Below are 12,687 nucleotides of genomic sequence, written 5' to 3'. Positions count from 1 at the left end.
GGTTCAAGTCTGTTTTTTCTCTTTTCTCTCCATTTGTATAGTTTTATACCTGGCTGGCAGAGTGCAGCTCTGACCCTTTCTGGGACCTCCATGCTTTTCTAGGATGTGCCAAGGGACTCCCTACCTATCTGAAAGGCAAAAGCTCTCCAACTTCTTTCAGGAATTTGGTCCACCCATTGAAGGTTGGAGAATTTCTCTATATTTGGCATCTGACCCGTCCAGTTTAATCTAGTCACTTTTTATCTTTTTCTAGGGTCCCACGAGCTGCTGCTATGTTACTGAAGGACTTGTAAAAGGAACTACTGGGATTTTTTTTGGTATTTTTTCCTGTTACAGCCTTCTCATACAAAGCAGTCATTCTTTGAGAACATAAACCCACTGTGACCATTTAAAACAACTTTTACACAACAGAACTATTCTAATACATTAAATTTCAGAATTTGGAAAAAATAACTGACCTATAAATGTGCAGGAACTGCCACCAATTAAGTATAAGCAGCTGAATCTCTAAAAGGGTCTGTAGAACACCTATTTCACCCAAAAGACCCTTTAGCATTTTTTGTCAAAGACCTTTAGCATGAGCCCAAATCATGAAAAATGACCCTACATCTTGAGAAGAAAGCAGAAGGGGTATAGTTTTGTTGTAATTCCCTACCATTGCAGCCATTAGGATGAAAATAAGCAGATAGGTGGCTCAAGGAAGGGTGCAAGCCCTTTGTTTTGGAGGCACCTACCAACTTAGCCTGCAGGAAAACTCTGGGTGTTTTTTGTCTTAAATCTACTCGTTGGCTTAACTCTGAAAACAGAAACAGCTTATAGGCTGCTAACAGCTGTGAAGCTCTTTAGTGTATTGTCTGGAGGTGGGGGACCATTTGTGGGGTTTTTTTAGTTGTAGCAGTTCTTAAACATTCTGCATATGAATAAAAAAGTGAAAATAAAGAGAACTAGATGCCGCATTAGGAATCAAGGGAAGATTGCTATGAGAAGAAAGTTCCTTCTGAGGGACTCGGCTACCACTGACCTGTCCTTTGCACTTCATACAAGAGGCCTGGTCATTAGGAACATGCTCTGGATCATGATTCTTTATTTCTAACTCCTGCTGTATGCTTCCTTCAGTAATCTTCTTCAAGTCCAATTTGAAACAGTGTAGGTTCCTTCCCTGTGCTAATCTGTTTGGAAGATTTTTCTGTGACCTCACTTCTGTCCTGATTAGAAACTTAATTTCCAGTCTGAGTTTATTCATGACCAATTTTTGAGTACATGTGGCATTATTCTGTAGTTAAATATTTCTTCCTCTGTCCTTTCCCAGCTCTGAGTCCCAGGTGTTGTACATGGTAAGTTACATGTTGGGATGGTTGTTCTGTTGCCCCAGGGCCTGGCTGGTTCAGAGTATCTCTGTTGTTCCATGCACATACTGTTTGAGTCCATGTATCAATCTAAGTGCCTGCTACTGCCAGTATTTCTAGTCCCTGGAATTTCTCATTCTGGTTTCCTGTGTTGAGGAAGCATTTAATAATACTCATCCCCGGTCTCCTTTTCTCATCCAAACAATGTCACAGTGGATTTCTAAATGTTGTTACAGATTTTTAGCTGGTAAGATAGAGCCCGAGGATTGTTACCAGCATTCTAGAAAAGAACTGAAATAAACTAGGGCTGCTGCAGAACAAGTGTGGAATATACCTACCTACACAGCTTCCATTATTTAACCAAACAGTGCTACAACTAATAGGACACAGCATGAGCAATGACCAAGCAGCAGCTTTAGATCCTGTCATCTAGTGCAGATACTGAGGGTGGAAGAGCACAGCAGTCTGTGTGCTGCAAAAATTGTTAACTGATAATACAGCTTCCTCCTCTCCCTCTGACTTTTCTAAATACTAAATAGTTTTGAAGGATGTGGACCCCTTCCTATGGCCAAAAAAAAAAAAAAAAAAGGAAGGACCCCTCACACCCCTATCGTTTTTAGGTTGCTACAGTAGAAATGCTACACCAGTCAGAAGCACTGTCAGCCTGCTCAGGGGTGAGTGTCTCAACCTACAGAGCAGTAAAGCAAACAAGAGGCAGATGCTCTGTTTGGACCAGTTCTCATGAGCTGAATCACTTTCTTTTGAAGAAGGAAAAAAACAGTCTGAAGCCACTCCTGAGCTAAAGGAGAGCAGGTTTTTTAACATCAGACACCACTAGTTTGGAAAACAAGCAAACAAAGGAAAAGTATAAAAAGCCCAAAAGCCCTTAACCAAGGGCAAAATACAAATGTGAAGACTGGCTCCTTTCTGATGGCTGGTTTGCTTCTTGCTGCAGTCCCACTGGTGGCTTGTAGTAATTGCCTTTCTTCCCTGCTCAGCTGACTGCCTGAACAGCCGCAGTCTCACACGAGGCTCTGTGCTGCGAAGGGGCCCCCGGGGGGGACATCCCATGAGCAGCAACCCAGGGCATGGGCTGAAGTGCACAAGTTTCAGGACTCTGCTGAGCTGTCTGGAGCTGTTCACTTGCTGTGCACTCGCAGCTGGTGTTGAGACTAGGGAAAGTACAAGTGTCTGTGGCTGAAAAACTGGCAGAAAGCAGGCAGGGAACCCCAGGAGCAGGAAGAGCTGGATGTGGCCTCAGTAGCGCCTCCATTGTGGTGGGGGTGTGGGCCTACTCTTGATGTTTTTGCATTTGGGAATGTGCCTCTCAGCGGTTAGGGGAGCAAATCGGCGTTTGCAGTAGGGACAGAGAACGTAGTCTGGGTTTTCGGCGGGAGGCACTGGGGGCAGATCATACACATTCCCACCCTTGGAGAGGAATTGCTGCACCTTCTGGGCCTGGTGCAAGGTCTCGATTAAAGCCTTGTGCTTCTGTCTCCAATTGTTCTTTTTGGGTGGTTCATCCTGCAGAAGGGAAAGGCAGTCAGAGCAACTGGCACCACCATCAGCCTTCAATTTCAATCTTACACTCAGGGTCCAACACAGGTCACCTGTCCCTGAGCACCTGTCCCTCTTGATATAAAACCCTCCCTGAGAAGTTAAGTCCCAAAAAGGGGATCAGAAAGACCAGATCCAAGGAGGATCAGAAGGAAATACTGTTGGAGAGACATCTGTCCTTATAAAGAGCTTGAGAAAAACCAGAAAAGCAAGCAGTAGGGTCAAGGAGCTGGAGAGGGTTGCAGTAGCTGTTTTGCAGGAGCAAAGCTGCACGTTTCCACTTCCTTCATTTTAATAGACTGTGTTATTACATGGAATCTCAGTCGGGTCCCTACAGCCTCTGATGTCACAGAGATTTAGTGCAGCAGACCCAGTCCAGAACCTGAGCATCACTACAGCAAAGAGTGAGCTTTCTCCCCAAGTAAACCCTCAAGGTTATACAAAGACAAGTCAGTTAGAACCCCTTTAGATCCTGAGGTGGAAGAAAGACGAGTAATAGATGTGGATCAAGGGAGGCAAAGGGACTGCACATTACCTGAGGAGCCTGTGAGATCTTCTGCTGCTGATATGGTTCCAGTTCTGTGCCACTAATTCTGGCCTTTTTGGAGTCATACACTTTTCTCTTGGACCCTTGACTCTTGCCACAGATACTCATGTGCTTCTCAAGCCTGGTGCAGAGAAACTTACGTCCACAGAAGCTGCATTGTCCGAGCCCCTCTGACTCCACAGCATCCGTGGCTCGCATATACAGCTCCTCTGTGGGTGGGTTATGACCAGAATCTTGGTCTGAGGGGGCAGAGGGAGAAAGGCTGTGTCTTAGGTCAAGCTCTGAACGTGAGGCTAAACGCACATGGTCCTGAATTTTGCTGTTGCTGGCCACCAGCTGCTGCTTCTTGAGTTTTTCTACAGCCAGCTCTTGGGTGTGGAGAGTAGTGCCAGGCTTGTGGATAGTGGTCTCTGCATACTGTGCCTCCCTGAAGACCCCTGCACCATCACCTTGCCTGATTGCAACTTGAAGAGTTTTTTCTTCAGGATGCCTCATGGCCTTTTTCTCATGGGCTCTCTTTGCTTCTCTGTCTCGTCTCTCTTCTTCCTCGATAAGCTCCTTCTCTCTTTGAATTTTCCTAAGCTCCTCTTCTGCTCTCATCAGCTTCTCTCTGAGGAGGGCCTCTTTCTTTTTAATTTCCCTTTCCAGGTGCTCTCCCTCTGCCTCCAGCTGTAGAATGCAGGCCCTCTTGCTCCTATACAGATGGGGGAGTGACTGTTTAGGCTCTGCTTTCCAAGGAGAGAGCTCTGCAGGTAGCTGAGACTGCCCTGCTAAAGGCCTCCCTTTGCTAGGGAAGGGATAGCTAGGCCTGCTATTTGTACGATTTGGAACTTCCTCCATGTATGGGGAACTTCTGAGTTGTGCTGTGTTGACCACTGGAACACTCACACTCTCATGAAAAATTGGTTTCAGGGGATATGCACGGTCCACTCCTTCTTTACATCTGGCCACTGGTTTAGCTGACAGATCATTGGTCTGACAGGGGAGAAACTTACTCTGCAATCCAGATGGACAGAAGTCTCCATGACTGAAGTTGTGTTGACTGCTTTCTGGAGAAGCAGAGTATGAATACCTTGGGCTCTTTTGGGCACAGAGATCCTTTAAATTTTCCTGTTTGTCAGGTACGAGTTTATGCTCAACGCCATTCTTCTGGTGTTTCAGCTCGGAACTGGGAACACGCTTAATAGCTGCCACCCCAGAATTCACTGGTGGAAGCAAAGCCATTCACTGCCTGAGAAAGAGCCTGAGGTTAGAAGCAAAGTCAGTATGAACTATCTTATCCAAACCTGGATACATTTTCTCCTAACAGTCTATAGCTGGAGGCTGCAATGAGAGGTTGTAATAAATATTAGCAAAGGTTTTGTAACTTCTCTGAGTGCTGTAAATCCTTGAGAGCTCCCGTGCTCCCTCTTCCAGACCTAATCGTTTATGCAGACAGAAATAAGAGAAGCTTTTATCTTGCTTTCTCTCTATGCCCTGTGCTATCATGGTAGCAGCAGAAAAATGCTCAGAGAAATAGTGATCCTCCCCAAGGGTGTTTCTCATATCGTGTCCCTTCAGTTTTGACACTGTAGCCCCGCCAGTGTGGCACACAGCTGTGACACGCAGGCGCCCGTGGCTGGTGCTACCTCATCCCCTGGAGCGTCTCAGGTAGCCAGGCCGCGGGCGGCCCCGCGGGGCGGGCGGGGTTACCTGCGGGGCTGTGGCCGGCGCTCCGCCTGGCCGCCTCGGCAAAGTGCGTCGCGTCCTGCTTCTCTCGTCGATCTCCCACCGCCCGGGAGACAAGACCCGATCTCTTCTGCTTCTGTCCGCCTCACTGCCGGGCAACGCAGAACTCCGCCCGCATCACTGCTCGGCAACGCAGATCTCTGCCCGCCGCCCGGGGCGCCGTGTTGACTGCTGTTGCCTAGCGACAGGCACGCGCCTCGAACTCCTGCGCCGCTCTAGCCCATGAACAGCCTGCCTCTCGATGGTTTCTCCGCAACGATCCCTGCCTCTGTGGTCAGGTAGGAGCGGCTGCCCGGCTGGCGAGGCGCTATGCATTATTCACGATGAGGCTAATGAGGGTCCGGCCTCATTAACCTGATGCATTAACCACCCAGACACCAACCCGCCCCTCCCCTGCTCCTCGCTCTCCATTGGCCGTAGGGGCGGGCGAGGCCCCCCTGCCCCTTCCTTCCCCCGCCCCCTCCCTACTCTCCCTCACCCCCTCCCTCCTCCCCCCCGAGCCGTACCGCGCAGGCGCTGCAGAGAGTGCGGCAGCAGCGGGAGGCGGCGGGGGCCGTTGTGCCGCCATGGCGGAGGGCGAGGAGTTGATCTCCGTGAATTACGAGGTGTCCGGCAAAGTGCAGGGCGTTTTCTTCCGCAAGTACACCCAGGTGCGGAGCGGGGCGGGGTGGGATCGTGCGCCCCATCCCTTAGGGTGCACCTCATCCCTATACCAGTGGTTCCTGTAGCTGAGTGTCCTTCATTAGCTCTCCTGTCGGTTGGGTTAGTCTCACTTTGCCCTGCGTTGTTTTTCCAGGCAGAGGCTAAGAAGCTGGGGCTCGTTGGCTGGGTCCAAAATACCAGCCACGGCACCGTGCAAGGGCAAATCCAGGGTCCTACTGTCAGAGTACGGGAGCTGCAGGAGTGGCTCAGGAAGGTGGGAAGCCCCCAGTCCCGCATCAGCCAAGCCGAGTTCAGCAATGAGAAGAAGATCACAGCCCTGGAGCACAAGGACTTCCAGATTGTGAAGTAGCTTTGTCCAGGAAGAAGCAAATGCTAAAGCATGAGCTGTCGTCATGAAGCATTTTCCTTCTCTGTTTGTTCAGTCAGCCAGTATTCAACGCTAGAAAACTTTGTTACATTTGTAATTTATTGGTTTGTGTTACTGTTAGTTTAACTCAGCCTTTCACAAAGCGTTGGCAGGTAGAGGGCGAGCTGTGCTGTCATTAAAGGGGTTGGTTTGGGAACGCATCGTTTTCATCTCTGAGCGTGAATGCAGAGTATGGCTTGAGCAGGTGTACGAGTGTCAAATGTATCAATTGTGCTGTGCTCGCATGAAGAAAATCACAGAATCAATGCTGATACTAAATATTGCTAAAAATGTTAATACTGTGCTCTAAATGCCTCAGAAGCAATTTATTTTGTTCCAGAACTTTATTTTTTCTTTAGAATAAAATTGTTTTGGCACTTGCTTCTTGTGTGCAGTAGACGTGTCAATCAGGGGTGGAGTGGATTACAGCCCTTCGAGCCTGATGCTATGGCCGATATCGGCCTCCGCCGCGGGACCAGGTGGCGTTGCGAGCAGCCCCCAGTGCCGCTCTGAGGGGAATGGCAGGGGAAAGGTGTTCTTCCCGCAGCCATTCTTCCCTGATGCCCTCCGGCCGGCTTCTCCGGGAACTACAGTTCCCAGCATGCCCCGCCGCGGGGGCCGTTCCCGACAGAGCGCAGGCGCAGTGTGCTCCCTTCCCGGCCCCATCGTTCGCACTTGTCCTGACACGGGAGCCGCGTGCGGGCACGGCAGGCTGCGACGGTTGGTCTCGCGCCGCGGCCGTTGTGGGGCCTTTGAAAGGGTGGGAGGGGGCGGGGGAGCGGGGCCGCCTCCTGTCAGCGCCCTTTCCCGGCTGGAGCCTGCCCCTGGGCTCTGCCACAGGCCCCTGCCGTGACGGGGGGCGGGCACAGACCTCTGCAGTGACCGGGGGTGTGCCGGCCCGCTGCTCCTGCGCACCACCGGCACGGCCCGCGGTAACGTGCCTGGGCGCGGGCCTCGGCTCCCTCTCCTGCCCTTCGTTGGGGCCAGGTAGCCCCGGGGTAGCTGTCACACGACGGGGCAGCCCATCCCCAGGGAGGGCGTGCAGCTCTTGCAAAGCTGCACGGGAGCTCTGTTTGAGGAGTGCAGAGGTTCCCCCCCTCCCGAATACCAGTAAGGAACCAGTGGTCATCAAGGACAGGACTGGAAAATAGTGGGAGTGGGTTCTCTTTCACATAAACAGCTTACTCAGTACAACATGCTTATTCCCAAGTCCACTTTGTTCCTTTCTTGGACTAATTGCAGCAGATAATCTTTGGCCAGAATGAGGCAAATTTATGTGAGGCAAATGGGCTCAAAACGAGAGGAAAGCAGCTCTATACCTTATTCTTAGTGATACCTTCTATGAGTGTTCGATACAAGTGGAAGCAGAAGCCTTTTGCTTGCAGGTCGTTTGAGTTCAACCTTATCATCAGTAGGGTTTGGTGTAGGTGTTTGTTAGGAGCATGGATGCAGATTCTGGCCATTTACCCTGGAGCACAGTGAAAGCATGAGCAGAAAAAAAAATCACAAAGAAAGCATCAATACCAGGAAAAGAGTATATTTATGAAGGTGAATTAAATAAATGAAAGTGTCTTCAGGCTTTAAATTTGTATTAATCTTTTTTTTTTTTTTTTTTTCCCCTCTCTCCATCCAGGGAGTTGTTTTAAGGAACATGAAGGAGTGAGCTCCCTGCAATTTCTCAAGTTTCTCATCTATCTGATTTTGACATGATCAAATGTTTGGTGGAAGATGTGCGAGCCAGGCTGCGTTCTGGAGTGACTATCAACTCACTGGGGCAGTGTGTCGAGGAGCTTGTCCTCAACAGTATTGATGCCAAAGCAACATGTATAGCTATCAGGGTGGATTTAGAAGCTTTTAAGATCCAGGTCGTGGACAATGGCTCTGGGATGGGGAGAGAGGACTTGAATGCAATGGGAAAGCGCTACTTCACCAGCAAGTGCAGCTCAGTGGGAGACCTGGAGAACCTGACATTCTATGGCTTTAGAGGGGAGGCTGTCGCAAGCATAGCCAACATGGCCAGTGTAGTTGAAGTGTCATCTAAGACCAGCAGGACAGCAAAAACATTTGTGAAACTGTTTCACAATGGGCAGGCACTGGAAGTCTGTGAAGCTGAAATGAACAGACCAAGTGGTGGAACTACAGTGACCGTGTGTAATCTGTTCCATCAGTTACCAGTGAGGAGAAAGTGTATGGACCCTGTACTAGAATTTGAGAGGGTGAGACAGAAAGTAGAGGCTATTTCTCTGATGCATCCTTCTGTCTCACTTTCTTTAAGGAATGATGCTTCTTGTTCTATGGTTCTTCAGCTCCCTAAAACAAAAGATGTGTACTCTCGGTTTTGTCAAATTTATGGACTGGGCAGATCACAGAAGTTACGAGAAATAAATCATAAGTCTGGGGGATTTCAGTTAAGTGGTTATATCAGTATTGAAGGACATTACAACAAGAATATGCAGTTCTTGTATGTGAACAGAAGGCTTGTTTTAAAGACAAGACTACATAAACTAATTGACTTTTTATTAAGAAAAGAAAGTGTCATTTGCAAGTCAAAAAGTGTCCCTGTGAGCAGACAGGCTAGTTCAAGTCCTGGTCGCCATCGTTGTGGCCCAGAGTTGCATGGTATCTTTGTTCTCAATGTGATCTGTGCATACAGCGACTACGATGTGTGCCTGGAACCTGCGAAAACTCTGATTGAGTTCCAAAACTGGGATGTTCTTCAAACTTGCATAGAGGAAGGAGTGAAATCATTTTTGAAACGAGAATATTTATTTATTGAACCATGTAGTGAGGACGTAAGGGAATTTAATGAAGATAATGACTTCTGTTGGTGTAATGCTCCAGTTCTCGAGTCCTCAATCTCTGATGAGAAGAGCATCCAAAACAGTTTTAAGAAAGCATGTGATGAAATTGTGAATTCCTATGAAATGTGTAACTTGCAATCAAAAAATGTAAAAAGGATATCCGTGACTGGAAAAAAATCTTTGAATCTTACAGAGTCAAATAAAAGTCAACAGGAAACAGAAATTATGCCAGGTCACCAGATTGCTCAACCACCTGATCCATGTGGAAACAACAAACAGGAGATTTTACTGCCCAGTAAGGGTGACACAGCTTCTGATTTCAATATATCAAATATTCCTGAGCAGGAGCCAAAAGACACCAGCAGTTCCCAAAAAACATCTGATACTCATCTGAAACCTTCAGAAAACCTTCTTTCCTCTTTCAGCAGGGGGGCCAGATCCGAAACGGGAGAAGTAGACAGTTGTGGAGAGCTGCAGCATTGTGCAGAGAATTACATAAAAGATGTGGGAAGCCAGCAAGGTGAAGGAGTGCAGAAGAGTGTGGTCCATATCTTAAGTACTGATGCTAACCATTCGCCCTCTGAGAGAGAAGACACCAGTGAAACAGCACTGGGAGCTGACACTGTCTCTGGAACTTCATTGCTGACACCGTGTAATGCAGGGAAGGGAGACGGGGAAACTTCTGACGACACAGATGATGCTGGAAGAGGGATTGTTAGCTTGAGACCACTAAAATTGTGCTCTACAGGCCTCAGAACACATGTTATGCAAAGTGGACCCCCACATGAATATGAAAAAAGAGAAACATTAAACATGCAGTGTAGACCTGGCCCTGTCTGTGCCAAAGATTTTTTTGGCCGCAAAGTGAATTTTCCAAGTCAGTCTTTAAATTCTAAGGGTATTTCCATTAATACAAATGAGGAACATACACCTGCTCACAGGGGAGAGGCATGCATGGCTGATGGTAACAAGTGGTTAGGGAACAAAAGTTTGTCACATCAGGTGAGTAAGGGGACAGGAATGCCTCTTGACACCAGTAGAAGATATTGTGAGACATCAAATGTTGCAGAATTGCCACTAGCAACTTCTTCAGGTATTTCTCACAACAAAGTTATAAAAAGTAGTAGAAGACAAATAGTTGTGCCAAGACATCAGCCCACTAAGAAGCTGAGCTTGTCCACACAGCAGGGTTCATTAGAAAAGTTCAGGAGATATTATGGGAAAGTGAAGTGTACTCTACCAGCACCATTGTCAGAGCAGCGTGAATTTGGTTTCACAGTATTTAATTCACAAGCTAATTATGAATTTTCAAAGAATGAGAATGACAACCATGGTAGTGTGAGTGCTTGTGAAACCCCAACTGTAGAAAATAACAGTATTACAGATTCTAACAGCAGTAGTCAAGTTTTTGTGTCTTTGAAAGAGACTTTATTCTGCAGTGGAGAAACTTCACAGGACAAACGAGACTTTTGTCAGAGTCCTTTGACATTATCTGATTACTCTCAGGATTGTGAAAAAAATACAAATTGTCAGAGATCTCCAGGATCTTTATCATCCAAACTGTCTAGAATGAAAAGTGACCACAAGGAAGGAGAACAATTTGGTGAACAAGTCCAAACAGATTCAGGTAGAAAAGAGGACTACTGTTTTCATCTTGAATCTTCAAACAATGATTTTTTGTACAGTGCTTGTCAGACAACTGAACCTTCAGTGGAAGTAATGAGGGAATGTGATTACAGCATTTTGACGGGAGGTACGTGCTTACAATCAGATGGAATGAGACCAGAGTCCATGAGAAGTACTGTCAACTCATCACCACTCAGCAGCATAGAAGGGGAGTACACAGTCTCTTCAAGCACTGTTTTATCACTGCCTGCTAAAAATTACTCTACTAACATCCATAAAGATATAAGTACATTGGATGAATCCTTGGAACAAAATTTGAAAGATACTGAGGTTTCCCATATGACCTTCCCAAGTAATTTGGAATTCTCTGTGGATAATACTAGCACAGGTGATCCCAGGAATGATTTGTGGGGTTCTGACTGGATGCAAGATTTTGATGTTTCGTCAGGTAAGACAATATACATAAACAAAGCAACTGGGCTGAGCACCTACAACACTCCTCCGGCTGAAGGATTTCAAGCTGCCTGCATTCAAGATATCACAACCATGGCTGTGAATGTTGTCTCAGAGAATGGTAAGGAGAGGGGGGGTGGAGGTTTTCCTACAAATTGGATGAGGAAACCTGTTTGTGTTCTGCTAGGTGTGTCAGATATCTTGCTGACAACACCTGACAGTTTATAGTAAAATATCCACTGTCTTAATTGTAATAGCTGTATGAAAAACAGGGAGGTGGTGGGAGACTATGGAGACAGTAACAGATTAACATTCAAGAGATTAAAAGAGTTTATTAGTATCAGCACCTTGTCAATTAACAGGCAGCTGCCTACACATCATGACATTTACTATGATCATAGTTATATGTAGTTGTCACATATAAAGTGAGGGACACACTTCAAAGTAAGTGAACTAGAAAAATCTAGTGTTTTAACATTTTATCCTGATTGCTTACAAAATTTAAAACAACTCTTGAAAAATGAAGAAAAATCTAACTTTTTCACTGACAATATGTAGTCTTCTTTCTGCAGATTTCTGGGGGGCTGTTCCTTCATACTCAGCTTTGTAGGAGATGTTGTATGGCATTGTGAGTTGGTTGGTGGTGGGCTTTTCCAGGGCTGACAGGACACTAAATTGTATTTGTTTTATCAGGGGTGTGGTCTTCGTGAGCCTTCACTGGCATTCCCTGCCCTCCTGACCCAGCTCAGCAGAATAGTGTCCTTATATGGATACTTTGTTCAAACTTAGTTCCTTGCACTGTTTGTAGACACATTTTGTGAGTGAAGGTGCAGCCATTCCTCACATATACCCTATTTTCTACTGTGTAATTTGTTTTGAAAAACAAAGTTTGAAGAAGTTTGGACTTCTTTCTGAATAGTTTACCTGAGGAATATTTGGTTAATCAGTGATGGTAGTTTCTGGTTTGTTCCATTTTTGTCTGTTACCTCCTTCTTAATCACTGATTGTAGAAACAGTGGTGCAATAGGCGTTTCAGTTGTTAACCTATTCCCTTTCAAGTACAATAATTGATGCTGATAATTCTTAGTATCTATTGTGTTCTGCCAAAGTAAATTTGTTGCAAGGAGAAGAACGTGTCTGTTTTTACTAGGTAAAAATTTCTTGCAAACACAAAAGTATCAGTATCAACTGGGTATCAGTTTTAATTTCTGTGGCTTACCAATTTCAGTTGCCATAGTGCTCTTTAGTAGCCAGTGAAAGCATGAGATGTGGAGCTTGGCCTTCTATCCATAATGTTTGGATAGTGCATTCACATTTATTACGAGGACATGTCCCATACCTTTTTGGTTTTAGACTATTTATAGCCTGTTGTCTTTGAAGATGTGTATTGTGTTGCATCTTTCTACTTTGCTCTTTTTTGCATTGCTCTTAGCCTTATCACTGCTGTTACTCTCCATCATATCAATGGTGCCACTCCTCTTTTTGGCTCTGGCAGTGGTGTTATTCTTTGGTGAGATGTCTGCTGCAGCTAGTTTGCTTTTCTTAGGTTGAAGGTCTGGC

The 12,687-nt window shown here is 46.4% G+C and overlaps 3 protein-coding genes across 6 annotated transcripts in view; 2 read left to right on the top strand and 1 right to left on the bottom strand.

The window, feature by feature from the left end:
* Positions 1-2,153: 2,153 nt before the first annotated feature.
* ZC2HC1C (zinc finger C2HC-type containing 1C) lies at positions 2,154-5,334 on the bottom strand. Its single transcript, XM_008505252.2, has 2 exons — positions 3,439-5,334; positions 2,154-2,870 (listed from the first exon to the last, which is right to left on the bottom strand). The coding sequence occupies exons 1-2, from the start codon at positions 4,672-4,674 to the stop codon at positions 2,604-2,606; spliced, it is 1,503 nt and encodes a 500-aa protein (XP_008503474.2). The 5' UTR covers positions 4,675-5,334; the 3' UTR covers positions 2,154-2,603.
* A 323-nt stretch (positions 5,335-5,657) lies between these two features.
* On the top strand, positions 5,658-6,629 carry ACYP1 (acylphosphatase 1). Its single transcript, XM_008505207.2, has 2 exons — positions 5,658-5,828; positions 5,975-6,629. The coding sequence occupies exons 1-2, from the start codon at positions 5,745-5,747 to the stop codon at positions 6,188-6,190; spliced, it is 300 nt and encodes a 99-aa protein (XP_008503429.1). The 5' UTR covers positions 5,658-5,744; the 3' UTR covers positions 6,191-6,629.
* A 265-nt stretch (positions 6,630-6,894) lies between these two features.
* MLH3 (mutL homolog 3) overlaps positions 6,895-12,687 on the top strand; it is a 25,189-nt gene continuing 19,396 nt past the window's right edge. For all 4 annotated transcript variants that reach the window (XR_003987633.1, XR_003987634.1, XR_003987635.1 and 1 more), the window contains exons 1-2: positions 6,895-6,967; positions 7,881-11,248. Coding sequence is in view for 1 of the 4 variants with exons in the window: in XM_030451631.1 (XP_030307491.1) it covers positions 7,954-11,248 (3,295 nt within the window). In the remaining 3 variants the exon portion in view is untranslated. The remainder of the gene's footprint in view (positions 6,968-7,880; positions 11,249-12,687) is intronic.

Source organism: Calypte anna, chromosome 5A (assembly GCF_003957555.1).
Source record: "Calypte anna isolate BGI_N300 chromosome 5A, bCalAnn1_v1.p, whole genome shotgun sequence".
Classification (NCBI taxonomy): domain Eukaryota; kingdom Metazoa; phylum Chordata; class Aves; order Apodiformes; family Trochilidae; genus Calypte; species Calypte anna.
This window is presented reverse-complemented; position numbering and strand designations above follow the sequence as displayed.

Coding starts and splice junctions, on each gene's coding strand:
- ACYP1 (XM_008505207.2), top strand. CDS start 5,745: ATGGCGGAGGGCGAGGAGTTGATCTCCGTGAATTACGAGGTGTCCGGC. Junction 5,829..5,974: donor TCTTCCGCAAGTACACCCAG/GTGCGGAGCGGG, acceptor TTGTTTTTCCAG/GCAGAGGCTAAGAAGCTGGG.
- ZC2HC1C (XM_008505252.2), bottom strand. CDS start 4,674: ATGGCTTTGCTTCCACCAGTGAATTCTGGGGTGGCAGCTATTAAGCGT. Junction 2,871..3,438: donor AGATCTCACAGGCTCCTCAG/GTAATGTGCAGT, acceptor TCCCTTCTGCAG/GATGAACCACCCAAAAAGAA.